Source organism: Micromys minutus, assembly GCF_963924665.1.
Source record: "Micromys minutus genome assembly, chromosome: 11".
Taxonomy (NCBI): domain Eukaryota; kingdom Metazoa; phylum Chordata; class Mammalia; order Rodentia; family Muridae; genus Micromys; species Micromys minutus.
In genome coordinates this window covers 5,453,258-5,473,188 of record NC_137980.1, presented here as the reverse complement: position 1 = coordinate 5,473,188, position 19,931 = coordinate 5,453,258, and the positions used below count along the sequence as shown (strand labels likewise).

Sequence of the window (19,931 nt, the reverse complement as noted above, 5' to 3'; positions counted from 1 at the left end):
CAGGGATATAAGCCATATTTTTCGAATGGAAGGACAGAAGCATTCTATTTTATGGAAGTTAACTTACCCACTGAATTACTTAGCTGACAAATATCTAGATATGTGCTATCAGTTTGAAATTTTAAACAATCCAATGCTCTGAAGCATCCCCTTTGGACACATTAACTGCTGCCAAAAAAACAAAAAGAATCAACACGGTTGTGCCCCTGAGAAAATGACCAGCCAAATTAAAACATGACTTTATTTGCATGAAAGTGAGGAAAAGAAACTCCAAAATTTGTAAGTATTTATGATCAAAAATAAAAGATGACTTATGATCAAAATGGGAAATAGCTGAATACATTGATATTTGGGGGATATTGCTGTTGGTGAGCTTTTATAGTTGGTAATGTGGATATAGCTGGCAATATGGATGAGGTGGGTCTGATAGCATATGCTGTGTAACAAGTCACGTGACGGTGTATTCAGCACTCACTGGGGAAGCAGAAGTTCAAGGTCATTGTGACCTACATATGGCCAGCCTGGGCCTCATGTGACCCTGTCTACAAAACAAAACCCTAAAAGCTTAATTGTTTTGGAAATATCATCTATACAGTAATGATCAGAGTGCGGTGTGAAACCCAGATGCCCCAGGGGTTTGGGTAAAGTGCTGTCTTCCAAGCATAAGAACTAAAGTTTGATTTCTTAGTTCAGTCCACGGAACCCACATTCAAAGCGTTGGATATGTTCGAATGCACAGGCAACGCTACTGCTGTGGATCAAGAGACTTCAGGTGTCTAGACAAGCCCGGTTTAAAAACCTGGTGTCTTCTTATTGCAGAAACAGATTTCTCTATCTCTCTCCCCCCCTTCTCCCTCTCCCTCTTCTCCTTTAGTCTTACAGTCCAGTCATTCCAGTAGGAGAGGAGGCGTTGAGCCCTAGGCATTAGGAAGAGCAGAGCTGCATCCAGCTGTCTGCTTTCCTCTCTCCTTCACTCAACATGGCCGTGATTCAAGCAAGGCAGGGCTTCTGAGCTATCGATAGTACCACTATGGATATCGGATCCATGCATTTGATCAATCCCGAGGCATTGGAAAGAAGTTTCATTGGGAGAACTTTCTGATCCATAGTGTATGTCAATACACTGCATGTTGGCTTTGTAGCCAAAACCACAAAGCTTATCCCATGTGGGGAGGATGGTAAACAAGAGGAGACAGGGGTGTGTGGTCCTTTGTTCCTTTATCATCTGGTAACAATGACTCTGCATTATGTTCGACGCTAAGGTTGCATATGATAATTTGAAACTGTGGTAATAACTGAGAGATAAATATGTAAGCATATGAAACAGAAAAACGTTATTGGGGCAAGGTCTCCACAGATAAAACATTTGAAGTGACATACACACACGAGATGAGCAAGCACCATCCAGAAGAGAGTGACATGTAAACAGGACATCCAGCAAGCATCCTGAGGTGCTGAAGGATTGGCACAGAGCCTGCGGCACAGTGAGCAGAGCAGAGCACAAGATGAGGTCACACAAGAAGTGCAGTAGCTCCTCCCTCCATGTCGAGACTGTGGCCAGAAGGTTTTATTACTGGATAAGCAGCAGAGGAAAGGAGAAAGCAGAGCTCTTGTGGGAGGAAAACTAATGAATTGAGATCTGGCTATAATCATTTTTTTATTATCTTTGGTTATTATTTGTTGAGTAGATTATTAAAAATGTCAGTGTGGCTCTCGAGAGAATGAAGCTAAAATATTTATGGTGCATCCGTTTTATGGGGAGATGGAAATGAGAGGCACTTGGGAGGGCACTCAGCAACAGAGCATCAGAGGCAGAGCAGAGAGCAAAGGCGGCCCAAAGGAGGAGGAGGGTGAGCGGGCACTGCCTGCCGGTCCAAGTTCTTGTCCACTACGGACTGCGTATTTACCGTAGATCTGAGCCTACAGTGAAAAGTGCACACACATACCCTGTTTTTCTGCATCACCAAGCATTGATGTTACCTTATAGCATAATAAAATTAATATCTACTTAGATTTAAATAAACATGGTAGTACCATAAAATTTACATAAACTTTTAAAGATTTGCCATGACACTCCCATGTAACATATTTTGTCAAGGTTTACAACTCAAGCCTTCCCCCAGATCCAATAAATACAAGTGTTCTTATCCCACGTGTCTTAAATCAGCAGTTCTCAACCTGTGGATCGTGGCCCCTTTGGAGCCATGTGACCTTTGTTCAGGGGCTGCATATCACATACTCACACCGTGATGATTCATCACAATAGCAAAATTACAGTTATGAAGTAGCAACAAAAATAATTATATGGTTGGAGGTCACAACAACATAAGAAGCTATATTAAAGGGTCACAGCATTAGGAAGGTTGAGAACCACTGCCTTAAATAGAAAAGTTTGACATAAACTAGATATAGTAGAATTTAGTTCTCATAGTTTCCCTATAAGGTAGTTGTTAGTTTGGGTTTAATTATACAGATACTAACACTCCAAACCTTAATTAGTTTCTATAATACTATTGTGTTAGCAACTGGTGATATAAGAATTATATCTTGGACTCCTTGGTGCTAAAGCCTGAAGTCTTTATAGTATGGGAGTAAAAGAGCCAAGAATAACCACCATGTTCTGCACAGCTTGGTCTGGGCCATTTGACTCAGATGACAAAGAAAGGACAGACATGAGACACACGCACAGAAAAGCTGGGATCAGGTGGGCCATGCTTACTCTGATGGGCAATAGTCTGGGACCTCGGCTCATTGCACAGCAGGAGAAGGCGGGCTGAGCTAGTCTTGGTAGGGCAAGGGAGCAGGCTCCAGCTGCAATTTTCACAGAGGAAGGAGCTGCATTTGCTAGTTTTTACACACACACGTCAGTCATTTGTAAATGTGCTCTTGGACCAGAGCAAGGCTTCACTGTTGCTCAGAGCCTCACCCAGAAGGCTTTGGCAGATCCCTGACAAGGAAAGCATTAGTGCCTTTGACATGGCTGTGCATATGTCAACAGTACTTACTCACCCAGGACTCCATCTATGTCTTACACGCTCACTAGAGACTCACTCCCTCACATACACCCTAGCATGAAGAAGGAAGGCATAAGTAAGAAACTATCAAGATGGATTGAGTACTAAAAAGTCAGGTTGACATTTGTCTCTAGGTGGGGTCGGGTATTAAACCTAGATTTCAAAATAGTTGACAATTGGGCCTAGTAGTAGATACCTGCAATCCAGCACCCTGAAAATTAGGAGCGAGCTCAAGCCCAGTCTAAGCTAAAAGCACGCTCAAGGCCCCCCTGAGCTACATGGTGAAATCAGCGATATAAAACCAAAGGTGGAAAATTGCTGATAGAACACTTGCCTAGCATGGTAGAACAGTTGTCTAACACATGCAAGGGTGTGGGTCTGATACCTAGTATGTTTGCCATAGGTATGTGCATGTGTGTGTGTGTGTGTGTGTGAGCTTCTCTAACTTAAAAGAACAGACTTTTTAAATTAGTTTAATTTTTTACAGCCCAGTTGTTAGCCCCTTCTAAGTTTGCCCTCCCACAAGTTCCTCATCTCCAGGAGGATGTCTACTCCACCCCAACAGGCCTTCTCACTCCCTGGAGCCTCAAGTTTCTCAAGGGTCAGGTGCATCTTCTCTCACTGAGGCCAGACCAGGTGGTCCTCTGCTGTATATGTGTCAGGGCCTCATATCAGCTGGTATAAGCTGCCTGGTTGGTGGTCAGTGTCTGAGAGATCTCGGGGGTCCAGGTTAGTTGAGACTGCTGGTCTTCCCATGGGGTCACTCTCTTTCTTAGCTTCTTCCAGCTTTTCCTCAATTCAACCACAGAGGTCCCTGGCTTCCATCCATTGGTTGGGTGCTAGTATCTGCATCTGACTCTTTGAGCTGCTTGTCAGGACTCTCAGAGGGCTGCCATGCTAGGGCCCTGTCTACAAGCGCACCACAGCATCAGTAACAGTGTCAGCTCCTCCCCTTGAGCTGAATCCCAATTTGGATCTATCACTGGACCTTATTTCTCTCATGCTCTCCTTCATTTTTGTCCCTACAATTTTGTATTTTAAGAAACAATTGAAACAATTCTGGGTAAAGGCTTTTAAACGTGAGATGGCAACCCCATCTCTTCACATGACGCCCTGTTCCTCCACTGAAGGTGGCTCTACAAGTTCCCCCTCCAATGTAGAGCACTTCATCCAAGGCCACTCCCTTTGAGTCCTGAGTCTCACCTCCAAGGTCTCCTGCCTTCTATTTCCTGAAGTTGCCTGTTTCCATTCCTTTTACTGGCCCTCAGGGCTTCAGTCCTGTCCCCCCTAATACCTGATCATGTTCCCCCACCCAGGTCCCCCATCCCTCTCTGCCCCCCCTTGACTGATGGCTCAATTATTAAAGGCTAGGCTCACAACCAAAACTTTAAAACTTTTAAATAGTTTTCTTTACTATCTTTAAGTAATAGGTGAAGAGAATGATATAGTGAAAGGCTAAGTATGTTTGTAAAATGGGAGTCAGGCCAGGAGTCCCATGACTGGACAGTAGAAGACCTAAAAGAAAAGGGAGAATGAAGGAAGTAGGTTTTTATTTTAAAAAAGTATTTTAAAAGCTCCCAGAAATGTGGAACATGATAACTTTTGCCTTAAAATATCCAAGTGTGGGTCTGAGGACCATGGCTTTTATAAAATCATGAAGACCTGAGTTTAGATCCCCACTCTCTGTGTAAAAACTTTGGCATGTCTCTAAGCTGTAACCCGAGGACGAGGGGCTAGAGACAGGCAGAGTTAGGAACTCCAGGCCAGCAGCCAGCAGGTCTGAAATGCAGAGCTCCATTCAGTAAAAAAGATCCTGCCTCAAACCAGCAACTGAAAGACCTCTCTTCATCAAACTCTGTCCTCCACAGGTGACACAGAGGCTCACACGCACTCAAGCATGCACACACACATGCACACACACAAAATGAACACACATATCCACATGTCATACTTCAACATATTAGTATACATGAGCATACTCAGATTACCTCGTAATCACAGAGTTATGACAGATGTTCACTGTAGACAGGAAAGGTCCAGCTTGGAGGGACTGGCTTTGACGAGTTTTAAAGGTATATCAGGTGGAATCTGAGAATTAATGGTACAAAGATGAAAAGGACAAAAGAACTCAACCCCTTGAGTAAGTTGTATCCTTGAATTTTGTATAAAATGATGGGTCAGTGGGTGCATGTTAGATGAAGAGAGGAAAATCTGAAGCTTTGTTGGGAGTGGCAGTGCTTTGGTTAGCATCCCTTTTATGGTATAATTGTAAATTACTAACTCACAAGCAATATCCTATTATTTATCTGTCCTTTCCTCCCATGGACAATGCAATTCATTGACAAACACTATTCTACTGATATCCAAAAAGCCGTGCTCTTATTTCTTTTACATTTCCATAACCAGTAATAACCATCTCAGGACTATGATTAAAACAGAAGCAGCTGGATAGCGCGAGGCATGGGCGGAGCTTGGGAGGGGGCGGAGCTCGATGGGGCAGAGCTCCGATGAGGCAATACTTAGATCCGGATAGGCCCATTGCTGCACATAAGCATTCTACTCTTCCTGAATGTCTTCCACGGGCTCCTCAATGGCCATCTGTGTCTGGGGAAAGCCAGTGGATTACGGTGTGCAGAGGGCCTGGGCAGTATAGCTTTTCCGTTCTGTATTGGGGCAAGTAAGAATTTTAAAAATGGTATGTGATTCTTACTTGCCCCAATACAAATATGGTACGACACCCAATTTGAAGATCCCTGTGCCTCGTCTTATTGACAAAAGAATAAAGAAGATCTTGCAATTATTGTGGGCCCTTAAATATTGGAAACTTTGGCTTCCTTTCAGGGAATATTAGTCAGCTTTCTGTGACTGGGACAAAGAGCTATGCAATGTACAAACAGAAGGGTTTTATCTGAGCTAAGGTTCCACATGTCTCGGCCTCTGCTCCCTGGTCCGGTTGCTGTGAGCATGTGTAGTAGCACATCACAGCAGGAGAATATGGCTAGTCAGGACTTCTCACGGCTGGAAAGGAACAGAAGAAAGAATGGGTAATGTCTCCACCTCTTTGGAGGTCCTACATCTCAAAGGTACAACCAGTTCCCAATTGCACCTCTCTAGCAAATAAAGGTTTAATATATTGGCTTTGGTAGATATGTAAGATCCAAACTAGCATAATCATACATTTTTATTAGGTTTTTGGATTAGCATATAAGTTAACAGGCTTCATTATCTTATGTGCGGCACACATTGTTCTTAGTCCCACCCACCTCCAGCCCCTCTGTTTGTCTTTCTTCAGACCCACACTTATCAATACACAATTCACAATAGCTAAGAAATGCAGCCAGCCTACATAACTGGTTAAATAAAATGGGAAACATATGCTAAGTGGAATTTTATGCAGCTGCAAAGTAAAATGAAAATATCATAAACTTTAAACTTATTACTCATCGTAGAGCTTACAGACTAAAGTTTTATTTCACCCATATCTTTATTTCCTTAGAGTATTAGGAATTACCGTAAGCTAATCCAAATCACAATTTTTAGAAAAGAAAACACTAAGCAGTTGTTGTATTAAGGCTATGCTTTAAGCAAGCATCTTTTCAAGGTGATAGTAATAAATAAGTTCACAGTTTAAACCTAGACTCCGAGAACAACGCAGAAGACGGACCAGAAAGATTGTAAGACCAGAGGACAGAATGCCCGCATTGAGAGCAGATCTTCTATACAGGGCAGGAAGACTGCACCCGAGAAATCTCATTAGTATGGTGGCCTAACTAAGCCCCAAACAGTGGAAGCACCAGTTGGCATGCCAGTGGAGATGGGGGCAGTCCTACAAGGCCCCGCCCCTATGTAGATGGGGGCAGTCCCACAAGGCCCCGCCCCTATGTAGATGGGGGCAGTCCCACAAGGCCCCGCCCCCAGGTGAAGAACTTTAGGCAATTAATGACTTCTGAAAGGAAGAATCAGTCAATCAGGACCCACATGCTAAGAAAGAAAAATAGTAGAGAACTGGAAAAGGTGACTGAGATAGAGTTTACTAAGCCTAGTCCAAACTTCTCGGCAGCTACCCATGAGGCCTTTCGATTTCTTTCTATAGCAGTAACAAAGGGAGAGATGTCTTGAAAGGTTATGAGAAACAAGTTTTATGCTGAAGCCACAGAATGTCGACTGCCACACCAAAACAAAACACCACCCCCTAAATAATGGTTATTTTTCTCTCCCATGTATTGGAGACTAACATCGCCAAGTGTGCACACTGTACTTCTGTTTACGTTAGTTTTGGAGTCCATATTTCCATATCTATAATTTTAGAATAACTGAGTTTTCTTATTGAATCTAGTACATTGTTAGCATATTTTTAATGCAGTTATATACTTGTCTTGACATTTCTTATACAATAATTGACCCAACATTAAAAAGCAATTCAAACCTATAAAAGGAGAAGAGATTCACAGGAAGTTTATATAATGTGTGTGTATGAGTGTGCGTGTGTATGTCTGTGTGTGTATGATAATATGTCATTAATATATGATAACATAGAATCTTTTAAATGTAATTTTGTCGGCCCTTAAGTATAGTTTTCTGCTACTATCATTGCCCTCCTTACCAAATTCATATAAGGAATGACTCTGTTTTTACAAAGTAGTCATGCTTACAGTGACAGACAGTAATTCAAAATTTTACACTTGACCCTCTTCTTCTAAAGTATTAATTTATTTATCTATTATTATACTTGGGCCTTACTGCATGTTAAGCATCTTACAGCCTGCGAGTTGTATCATGGGTCTTAAGATTTTGGCTAATATGTAAATATCAGTGATCACATATCATGCTTGTCATTTTGGGTCTAGGTTACCTCTCTTAGGATATTTATTAGTTCCATCCATTTGCCTACAAAATTCATTATGTCCTCCTTTTTAATAGCTGTGTAGTATTCCATTGTATAAATGAATCATATTTTCTGAATCTATTCTTTGGTTGAAGGATATCTGGATTGTTCTGGCAATTACAAATAAAGCTGCTATGAACATAGTGGAGCATGTATCCTTGTGGTATGGTAAAGTGTCTTGTAGGTATATATCCCACAAGGAGAGGTAGAACTATTTCCAATGTTCTGAGGAACTTCAGATTGATTTCCAGAGTGGATGTACCATCTTGCAATCCCACCAGCAATGGAGGGGTGTTCCTTTTTTCACATCCCTTACCAGCATGTGCTGTTGATGGAGTTCTTTATTTTAGCCAGTCTGGTTGATGTAAGGTGGAATCTCAGGGTCATTTTGATTTACATTTCCCTGGTTACTAAGAATGTTGAACATTTCTTTAAGTGCTTTTCAGCCATTCAAAATTCCTCTGCTGAGAATTCTGTTTTGCTTTGTACCCCATTTTTATCTGGGTTGTTTGGTTGTCTGGAATCTGACTTCTTGTATTCTTTGTATATTTTGGATATTAGCCCTCTATTGTATGTAGGGTTAATGAAGAACGTTTCCAATCTGTAAGTTACCGTTTTGTCCTTTTCCTTACAGAAGCTTTTCAGTTTCATGAGGTCCCATTTGTCTATTGTTGATTTTAAAGCCTAAGCCACTGGTATTTTGTTCAAGAAGTTTTTTCCTCTGCCAGTGAGTTCAAGCCTATTTCTCAGTATCTTTCATTGTATCTGGTTTTTATGTTGAGGTCCTTGATCCACTTGGACTTGAGCTTTGTACAAGGAGATAAATATGGATCAATTTGAATTCTTCTACATGCAGAGCACCAGCCCCATTTGTTGAAGATGGTTTCCTTTTTCCATTGTGTGGTTTTGGCTTTTTTGTCCATATGTGCATGGGTTTATTTGTGAGTCTTCAGTTCTATTGCATTGATTGGCCCGTCTGTCTCTGCACCAATACCATGCAGTGTTTATCACTGTTGTTCCACAGCACAGCTTGGTATTAGGGATGGTGATACCCCTTAAAGTTCTTTTATTGTTGAGAATTGTTTTCCCTATCCTGGGTATTGTGTTATTCCAGATGAATTTGAGAATCTCTTTCTGTGTCTGTGAAGAATTGTGTTGGAATTTGAATGGGGATTGCATTAAATCTATAATTTGCTTTTGGTAGAATGGCCATTTATATATGATAATTATATCGATCCATGAGCATGGGAGATCTTTCCATTTTCTGAGGTCTTCAATTTCTTTCTTTAGGGACTTGGAGTTCTTGTCATATGGATCTTTCACTTGCTTGTTTAGAGTTACACCCAGATATTTTGCATTATTTGTGACTATTGGGAAGGATATTGTTTCCCTATTTTCTTTTTCGGCCCATTTATCATTTGTATAAAGGAAGGCTACTGATTTGTTTGAATTAATTTTATTTCCAGTCACTTTGCTGAAGTTGTTTATTAACACTAGAAGTTCTCTAGTGGAATTTTGGGGTTGCTTATGTATGCTATCATATTATCTACAAATATTGATACCTTGACTACTTCCTTTCCAGTTTGTAGCCCCTTGATCTCCTTATGTTGTCTAATTGCTCCAGCTAGAACTTCAAGTACTACATTGAAGAAATAGGGAGAGAGTAGGCACCCTTGTCTTATCCATGATTTCAATGGGATTGCTTCAAGTTTCTCTCCATTTAATTTGGTGCTACCTGTTAGTTTGCTATATATTGTTTTTATTAGTTTTAGGTTTGTGCCTTGAATTCCAAACCTCTGCGTGTTGTGTATTGTCAAAAGGCTTTTCAGCATCTAATGAGATGGTCATGTTATTTTTTTTTTTTTTTAGTTTGTTTATGTGGTGGATTACATTGATGGATTTTTCCATATTGAACTATCCCTGCATCTCTGGGATGATGCCTACTTGATCACGGTGACTAGTGCTTTTGATGTTTTCTTGTATTAGGTTTGTGAGAATTTTATTGAATATTTTTGCAGTGATATTCATAAGGGAAATAGGTTTGAAGTTCTTTCTTGTTGAGTCTTTGTGTGGTTTAGGTATCAGAGTAACTGGGGCTTCCTAGAATATATTAGTATTTCTTCTGTTTTTATTTTGTGGAATAGTTTGAGGTGTAAATGTCCAAATATGTAGGTTTTTTATTTAAAAACTTAGTTTCATCATAGAAATTAATATTTGGAACTACTTAACAGTTAATATTGAAAAAATATAAAACTTTAATTATTAAGAGAAGCCAAAGTAGTTTAGGAGATGTGAGTTGCCATAATTTACAATCAATGAATGAATACTTAGGCCAGACTCTGTATGTCAAAGCACTCTCTTCCAGGTCCTTGATGAAGTAGATGGTCCTTGTTTGTCCAAACTGTTTTATTCATGGTGGGTGAGGATGGACTTGGGGTAGACCAGAAGTCAATACATTTTGTAGGAAGGGATGCCCAGGAAGGGAAGCTCATTGACCAAACACTCAGGTCTATCTAGATACCTCATTAGCATGGGGAATTCTAGTTTTCTGTGCTATGTAACCATTAGTCGTGGCTCTTTTGGTGGTTGTCATGGTCACATGCTCAAGGACAGGAACCTGGTTGGGAGCTACTTTGAACTCCTTCCAGTCTCAATTATAAGATTTACTGGTTTGAACTTACTACAGCTTGAACAGTTATCTGATGGCACTACCCTGTCTTATATTAGAAGAATACCAAATGCTTATTTTTCTTGATTTGGTCATTTATTCAACAGGTGTTTATTTAGTTCTACTATGTGCCAAATATCTGATATTTGAAATTTATCAAAGAATCAAAGAGTAAAAATTTCTGTTCTTATTCAGATTATATTCTAGTGAGTAAAATAATGATGATGATGATGATGATGGTGGTGGTGGTGGTGGTGATGGTGATGGTGATGATGGTATGATGATGATGATGATGATGGGATGATGATGGATGGTTATGGTGATGATGATGATGATAATAGTTATGGTATGATGATGGGATGATGAAGATGATGGGATGATGATGGTGATGATGGTTATGGGATGATGATGATGATGGGATGATGATGATGATGATAATGGGATGATGATGATGATGATGATGGTTATGGGATGATGATGATGACCTCACAGTATGGTAGATGGTTATGAGGGTTATTTTCATAAAAAGAGTTAAGATTCAATTAAGTTAGGAAAGAGAAATAGATATGCTATTTAAATAGTGTTAAAATTGACATCTTTGATGCAAGGATGATAGGCTTGAAAGTGATAATAAACCCCCACCATTTAGGTAAGTTTAAGACTGAAAACTTAAACATACTTGAAACTTGTTTGGTCGACATGTTGTTACCTGGCAAGAGGTTGCAGTTAAGAGAAAGGTCAAAACTTCTTGATCTCCCTGTCTCGTTAGCTGGGAATGGCGCTTCTATACTGCCTCCTTTCTTACCTACCCAGAGCAGTGCACTTCAGTTTCGGTCTAGGAGTCACAAAAATATGGTTTGGAAATTTGCTCTTGAGAGACTTAGAACAATGCAAAACATAATGTTTAGTCTTTTATTGGCTCTTAGAAACACACAAATTTATACATTGTCCCTCGAGGTTGCCTGAGATGAATCAGGCAACAAGTCAACTTTGCCTTTGACACATATTCAGATGAAAGTGACTTATTTTCTGTATGGCCTTCATTAATCTCAGCATGTCTTAAAATAGAACTGCCTGTTTCTTCCAGATTTTGTTCCTGGCATCTGCATATGCAAGTCCCCAACTCAGCGAGGAGAGCTGCTCTGCCGTGGCTGCTGTGGCACATTACCTCTATCTTTGCCAGTTTAGCTGGATGCTCATTCAGGTTGGTAGCTTATTCCCTGCCCACCTATTCTCCTCTCCATGACCCTGGGAGAGAAGGTGTCTTAGTTAGGGTTTTACTTCTGTGAACAGACACCATGACCAAGACATGTCTTACAAAGGACAACATTTAATTGAAGCTGACTTAAAGTACAGAGGTTCAGTCCATTATCATCAAGGCAGGAGCATTTCAGTATCCAGGCAGGCCTGGTGCAGAAGGAGCTGAGAGTCTACATCTTCATCTGGAGGCTGCTAAGCAGAATACTGACTTCCAGGCTGCCAGGGTAAGGGTCTTATAACCCACACCCACAATGACACACCTACTCCAACAGGGTCACACTTTCTAATAGTACCATTCCCTGGGCAGAACATATAGAAACAATGAAAGGTTTTAGTACCAGAAATTCTCTGTACTGAAGTAGAAATAATCCAGTGTAGACATCACAGCTGTACCAAGGTATGAATGCAATAATACCTCTAGTAACTATGCAAATCCAGTGAACAGAGTTTGGAAAAATGAGGCAAATCTAGTAAGACTGAAGACAAGAGTATTAGAAGAAGAAGGTTGGGATATGGGCCTGTAGAATAAGAAATATGAATTATGTTCTCTGGATCATCAAAGAATTTGTTTAAGAACTAGAAGGATGCGATTGGATTTGGATTTTAAAGAGACATCTCTATATGGTTAGTGCTGACTTTAGGAGCAGTTGAAGAACAGAGACAGACTTTCCAGTCATTAGCCGCAGCAGAGACAGCAGTGGTGTGACATGACAGGTGGCGAGTCATGAAGTAGGGCTCTGGCCTTGCCACTCACTTCATGCCTCTGTGAATGACCGCTTCTCTCCAGGGGACGGTTCTGAATCTGCACAGCCAATGATAATTTCCAACTCCCCAAATTAGTGCTCTGTAGAACTTTCAGCACCTCCAATCATGGAAAACGTGTCATTTTCTTTAATATATCTGCCAATGGGTTTAAAAAGAATTCTGAGCCATACACATAACATGAAACATTTCCTGAAATTAGAATAAACTTTTTACATTTTTCTGACTGAAAGTTACTTTAGGAGTTGCTCTAACCCGAAGTTTTAAAGAACAAGACTATTGTAGGTTGTTATCTATATCCCTGGATTGATTCTGCAGTGGTGGGCTCAAGGTCTTTGTCCCAGTCCCTGACATATTCTGAGTTTCTGATTAATGTCTTAGATGAAAACACCGGAAGCTGCTTATCAGATTTGAAGATATACAGAGATAACAGGACAGTTACAGCAGCCCCTTTTGTTAAGACTCAAGGTAGAACCAGTCTGTATCACAGATTCCATACTAATATAAATGGCCGAGAGTTTTGCTTTAAGATAAACTCAGTGGTAATGTAAAGTATGAGCAGAATATCGCACAGACCTAGGTTACATGTAACAGTATGAAGGCAGCTGTGACTTCATTGTAGTCTGTCATGCACTGTCACCTAATGCACACAGGAACCACAGTCACAGCTCACATCCTAGCACATGAACAATCAGAAAGGTAGTAGCTTGGAACGGGTGGGTGGAGATGCTTCTGTGTACAACACCAGGAGACAAGCTGCAGGAGAGGAAGCCTTTGGCAGAACCCGATCAAATGGATCAAATAGTGGGAAATGAAAGTTCCATTCAAGTTAAGGGTGTTCACAGCCAATAAACCTCGGAGTTGAGGAGACTGTTTCCAAGAAGCATAGTGAGCAAATCACCAAAGTGCATTCAAACAGAAACGTCTTTCACGGAGATTTCCAGGGACGCCCTCTTTTGGTGGATATTAACCAAGGTTAACGGGGATCCGTTTATTTCATATATGCAGAAAATCTAATTGTGCCTGCTGCTTATTTGGTCAGCTAATTATATTTGTGTGCGGCTCATGGTTTAGGGAAATGGTTGCAAACTGCAGTGAAATATAGTGCTTTTCAGATGGTGCGCACATCTTTCATGGTTTGTGGTATGACCACAGGGGAAAATCCAATAACTTCTGAATTTTAGGTAGGTTACTTCTAATAAGTTATTTTGTGGCCAGGGGTTGTCATTTTACCAAACTACACTTTCCATTTATAAAATGCCATGTGCTTAAACCATTTTGTAAAAAACCCAAGTCTATCTTTAACAGCATTGTGTAGTAAGGTAGGCTAGTATTAGTCCAATCCTTTCAGTTGAATTTGATTAAAACTTGAAAGAACACATGCATGGTAGCACAGACATACATGCAGGCAAAAAACCGACACGCATAAAATAAAGTAAATGGAAATTTAATAAACCTTGAAAGAATGTCAACATTGTTGATTTTATTTCATGCTCTTTTTAGCAGTGCAGGAGGGAAATGGATGCTATTTATGAGTAACGTTAATCACTCATTTTTAATCATTGGGTTAAGAGCACCAAGATTATCAGTGTTGGCTGGCAAAGTGCTTGCCGTCAATACGGACAAGCTGAGTTTAGTCACCAGAACACACGCCGGAAGGAGAGAACTACATGTCCCACAGATCCATGCACACATAATACAATAACACAGCAGACATTCTGAGGTAACAGACCATTGTTTTTATTTTGGGTTTTTGTTTGTTTGCGTATTTTTTTTGCGTCACATTTTCAGTGTTAGGACAAACTTACCTAATGGCCTTACTCTACTTTCTGTCACAAGCTTTGAGCATTGTTATGAAGTGAGCATATAGCGGCATTGTCAGGAGAAACCTCTTATAAATAAACAAGTTATATAACTTCTCTGAGCCTCTTTTGCAGATCAGGTTACTGTTACACTGCCTTTGAAAACTATGAAAATACAAAACTAATCCATGCAGGAAGCTGGCCTTGTGTCTGGCCCAGAGTGTATACAACACATATGCAGGTATACAATACCCATACATGTATACAACACATAGCAACATATACAATACATATGCACATACACACATATACAGCACGAATGCACCTATACAGTACATATGCACGCACAGCGCTGCGGAGGCTACCAGGAGTGGCTACAATAGCAGAGATTTTGAACTGAGTATTCTCCTTTCCCAATATAATTCATATCTTTTTATGTGTTTGATGTATTGAAAGGATGGTTTTAAGAAAGGCACACAATGACCACAAAACCTCGGGTGATAACTGAGGACTCTTAGAGTGCACAGCTGCTCAGCACAGGCGCCAAACCCATGGTGGGAGTGTGGCGGTAGCGAAGTTTGCTTATTTGGTATGAAACAAACACCTTACAAATCCCTTGTGTGGCCAAGGATAATCGACCTTCTGTTGTGTTTGCTCTTCACATGAGGTCACTCCTTGTGAACACAGATGTCGTTCCTTACTTCCATAAGACACCAGGCTCATTTCTACTGTAAGTTAGATAGACACTGAGACTTGGGAATGTTGGAATGTCTCCTCTGTGCTGCTGACTAGTTGTTTCAAGTGTCTTTTGTTTTGGAGATAGCACATTCTAATATTATAGAACAAAACACTTGGATGATGTCAAATCAAAAAGTACATCTCTTTCTTGCTATTTTGCTCATTTGTCACATTTTTTTGCTCTATTTCTAAAGCCATACTCAAACATAAACACTGCTAATGGTTTCCTGTGTGTGCCTCCACAGATGCCCCATGAGTAGACAAATATTTATGGTTCCATAAACAAGCACACATGTGTGTCCTTGTGATTGTATACACTTCTGATTGTGAATGAATGTATATATTTATGCTTAGAAATCTTTCACAATGGTCAACTCTTTTCTATGCTAGGGTACAGTGATTCTGCACTTTGTTTTGTAGTGTCTAATTCTGGTTAATGGTAGTTCAGTTTTTGTATATAAACTATATTTATTTGCTTAGAGAGTATCTATAGAATGAATTCTTTATTAGTAACCATTCCATTTGTTTACATCTCAAATGATATCCCCCTTACTGATTGCTCCTCCACAAACCCCCTTCCCACATTCACCCTTCCCCCCTCCCCCTTTGCCTCTCTGAGGATGCTCCCCTACCCACCCACCCACTCTTGCCCCATCCCTCCAGTATCTCCCTACACTGGGGCATCAAACCTCCACAGGACCAAGGGCCTCCCCTCCCACTGATGTCACACAAGGCCATTCTCTGCTTCATCTGTATCTGAATTCTTAAAAATTGTGCCTGTATTATTAATTGTCACAAAGGCTGTACTTCTAATTGGATTATCAGATTATGGATTAATTGAAGAAGTGTGATGCAGACTGTGATTGTTTACAATATCCATATACAGTAGAGGTAAATGGAAGTGTAACTTGGTGTGTATTCATTGGCTCAGTTTTATGGTCATTCGAGTGACCATGTTAGACCACTGTAGAACAATCTGCTCTGATTACAAGCGACATGAGAGTCTTCCGATGATCTCATTTCTGACCTTGTGACTTAATTCAGAACTCACTCTTTTAATGTGAAAGTAAAGTTTCTTTGAAAAACGTATTTGTAAATTGGTAGAATAGGCTAGAAATCATTTAAACTTATATTTGAGCATTCGTATCATGTGCCTTAATTTCTCCACATAGCCTGACTATGAAGAAACAGAGAGGCTCTTGCTGAAGCATGCAGCAACAGGAAGGGAAATGCTAGAACTAGTCAAAGTTTTCCTTTGCCATAGATTTAACTTGACAAGACTTCAAAAGTACTGAAGACTGATAACTACCAAGATAAAATGATGTACCCAGGAAATACTGAATTATCAATCCTCAAAAAGCACTGCAATTCTCTTAAAGCAATAACTAATAAGAAAAAGGATGGAGAGGGATCAGGAAATGCAGGGACATTTTCTACATTTGCATTTGAAATGAACGATTAAGAACATGTAGTGATAGATTTTGTAGCATGTGTGATGTAGATTAATTCAGTGCTATAAATCAGATCAACAGTTCTAGTGAAACAATTAATAATCAAGAATTATACAACAGCCTGGATATAGTCTTTGTTCAGAAGAAATTTTTGGAATTCAGATTGCCTATTTGGCCTAAAATAAGTGACGTTTCTCCTTTATATCTTACTAACATACTAACAGCTCTGAAGATGTAATAATAAATTAATGACTTTGTGTTTGTAGAATATATAAAGCAATAATTCTAACCTATGATAACGAAAACAATAAGATGCGTGTTTGGTTTCCTTGTGTCAGTACTTGGAAAGTATATTTATGTAGCAATATAGCAAATGTGCTTAAAGACACACTTCTTAATTTATTCTTATAGATATTTTATCTAAATAATCTTATTTAGATATTTTAGTTATTTTTAATGATTTAATTGGGTCAATTTAAAATTTTCTAGCTCCAGTTACTAATTATGGAAATTTACTTTTTAAAATATGTCCTGTTTTCTTCCTTCCTGTAAGGAGGGGAGGGCAGGAACAGAAAGAGTGATGGAGGGAGACAGACAGATAGACAGACAGAGACAGAAAGCACTAAAATGCAGCACAGAATTGTCTGAATACATTAGAACAATGTACAGTAACTCATGAGGCCTACATTTATTATTCAATAGATATTTGTTAAAATCATGTTTTGTATTTAATATCTTTTAAGTTTTCCTGGGTAACTCATGTTTCTTTTAAGAGGAGTTTGATTAAATAAAATTGTTAATTCTTTTACTTCTTTTGAAACCAGGTTTTAAAGTATATGCATGTGCACACATGTTATTAGAGCCAGTGAAATGGAATTCAAAAATATGTGCATCTTTGCTTAGTTGATTTTCTCAGTAAGGATTACAAACAAGGCATTTTACCAGATACTATAAAATTTAGTTTTGGTTTCAAGGCACAAAAATTAATCTGCAACAGCTTGTAGTTAGACTTTAGCCATTTATATGCTAATAAATTTCATTGTTTATAAAATGTTACGAATAAAAAAGGGCATAGGATAGACATATTCACATAAACTTCTGCTAGAAGCACGGATCTATGTAAAGTGTGCAGGTTGTGGAAAGATAAGAAAATAAGGTCTATGCACAGGATACTAATATCTGTACTTGTAAACTTCTGTGGAAACAAATCTTAAATATAAATTGTTTATTTAATAAAAGATCCCAGTTAGTTCAGGCTAGCCTAAATCTGGTTATATATCTGAGGGTAACTTTCAATTCATGATTATTCTGTCCCTGCTTCTTGACTATTGGCATTAGAGGCATGAAACACACACACACACACACACACACAGAGAGAGAGAGAGAGAGAGAGAGAGAGAGAGAGAGAAATAGAGAGAGAGAGAGAGAGAGAGAGAGAGATTGCTTTAGAAGACAAAAGAAAACCAAGTTAAAGTGACATAAATGAATATTGAGATCATGAAGATGTATGAGATTACTCATTCATCCGAAGCTCTCAGTGCGGTCTGTCTGTCTGTCCTCTCTCCAGTCACATTTCCTCTCTAGTAAATTCCTGTGGCACAGCTACTACTACACAGTTCATCTTTCTCTTTATTTTCATGTTTATTTTTAACTTAGATTATCATGGGATTTTAAGGTGGATTCAGTGAGAGAGACTGGTCCACACTGGACCACACTTCTATCCCTGACCAAACCAGCTGTGACCAGCTGAACGGTGTCATGTGGCACATGGAGCTGCCAATCCAATACTGTGTATGGTTGGGAGAAGTGAGAGACAGGGCTTAGGAAAGGAAGTTCATGACCTAGGCATGAATCCCAAAATATGCCTGTCTAAGTATATCTGAATAAAATTAAAGTCATATGTAAGGACCCATGCCTTTGAACCCTTTTAATACCTTAATGCCTTTAATGCTTGAAAGGTAGAGGCAGGAGCATGAACAATCTGTGTCCGTCATTGGCTGTGTAGCAGGTTTGAGGTCAACCTGCACTGAACTAGACCCTGACTCCAAAAGCCCTCCCCTGGGCCTGGGGAGATAGCTCAGTGGTCAAGGGTATCTGTTGCTTTTGCATAGGGCCATAGTTCAGATCTCAGGACCCTTTAACTCCAACCTCAGGGAATCAAGGCTGCCACAGACACACGTACACATACATAAAGATACAAAATAATCTAGAGCGTTATATAAAAATAAATTTAGGAACAAATAAGTAAAATTTAGGAAAGCTCAAAATGTGCTTACAAGTCTTACAAGTGACAATGTGATTTGTCTAGAACAATTGAAGCATTTTTATATATTATTTTCATTCTGTAATATCAAAATAGGAGATGCTCTCTTCACAGTGACTGGATCCTGTGAAAAAGGCATTTGCATTTTTTCAAACTGGCATGTTGGAGCTGCGTTCCTGAACCAGGTCACTATGAACCCAGTCACACTGCCAACACACTGAGAGGATGAACCTAGAAAACACGTCGTCTTCTCCTCTTTCTCTCAGTTGAGCCTATGGCGGGTGTTGCTAAAATGTCTCTGGATGGTTCGGTTGCACTAGCTGCGAAATCACCCTGTGCAAAGGCAGACATTTAGGAAATAAATATCTTTCCTTTGCGGAATCAATGTGGAGATCACTCACTAATGGCCCTCTGTGAGGACACTTGGCCTCCTGCAGTGCTAGTGAGCCTCACTGTGTGAATGCAGTAGTGAGCCTCACTGTGTGAATGCCCGTAGACACTCTAATATAAGCAACCACTGCTTCTGCAGTGATAGTTGGGTAGGTCGGATGACTTGTCATCCTCTATTGGCCAACACTGACTACCTCCGCACTCAGCACACAACACAGTCTACCGGTTTGCGTCTACACCCTATGCTAAGAGTAGAAGGGGGTGGCGGTAGGGAATAACGCAAGCTTTGGGCTCAATCGCTTTTAAGTAGGAGTTAGAACAAATCTGCATAAGCAACCATTCAAAACATGATTTAAAATTACAGATATATGCAGATGTGTGCAGAGATAGGGAAATAAATTCAAAGACAAAAATCTCCAAGGAACCAAATATTTTTACTCTCTCCACGTTTAGCCTAGTATAACAACCCCTCAGGGCCGAAGTAGTCCAGATAGGATCTTGCTCAGAAGCCTCAGTAAACAGTGTCTGAAAGCCTCCCCCTGCATTAGACATGCTTATTTTCTGCTTAGAAGAGGCTTACACTGTGTCATGACTGGCGTGGAGCACACACCTCTGACCTTTGCACATCCTGCTGGGAGCCATGAGAACTTGATCACGTGTCTGATGGTGAGCGTGTGTGCTCAGTACTTGGACAGTCA

General features: G+C 40.0%; 1 protein-coding gene across 1 annotated transcript in view; it reads left to right on the top strand.

Annotated features, from left to right (window-relative positions):
• ADGRV1 (adhesion G protein-coupled receptor V1) overlaps positions 1-19,931 on the top strand; it is a gene marked incomplete at both ends in the record, with an annotated part of 447,718 nt that overhangs the window by 285,646 nt on the left and 142,141 nt on the right. The window contains one exon of the mRNA XM_080925101.1: positions 11,655-11,771. Within this exon, the coding sequence (XP_080781227.1) occupies positions 11,655-11,771 (117 nt within the window). The remainder of the gene's footprint in view (positions 1-11,654; positions 11,772-19,931) is intronic.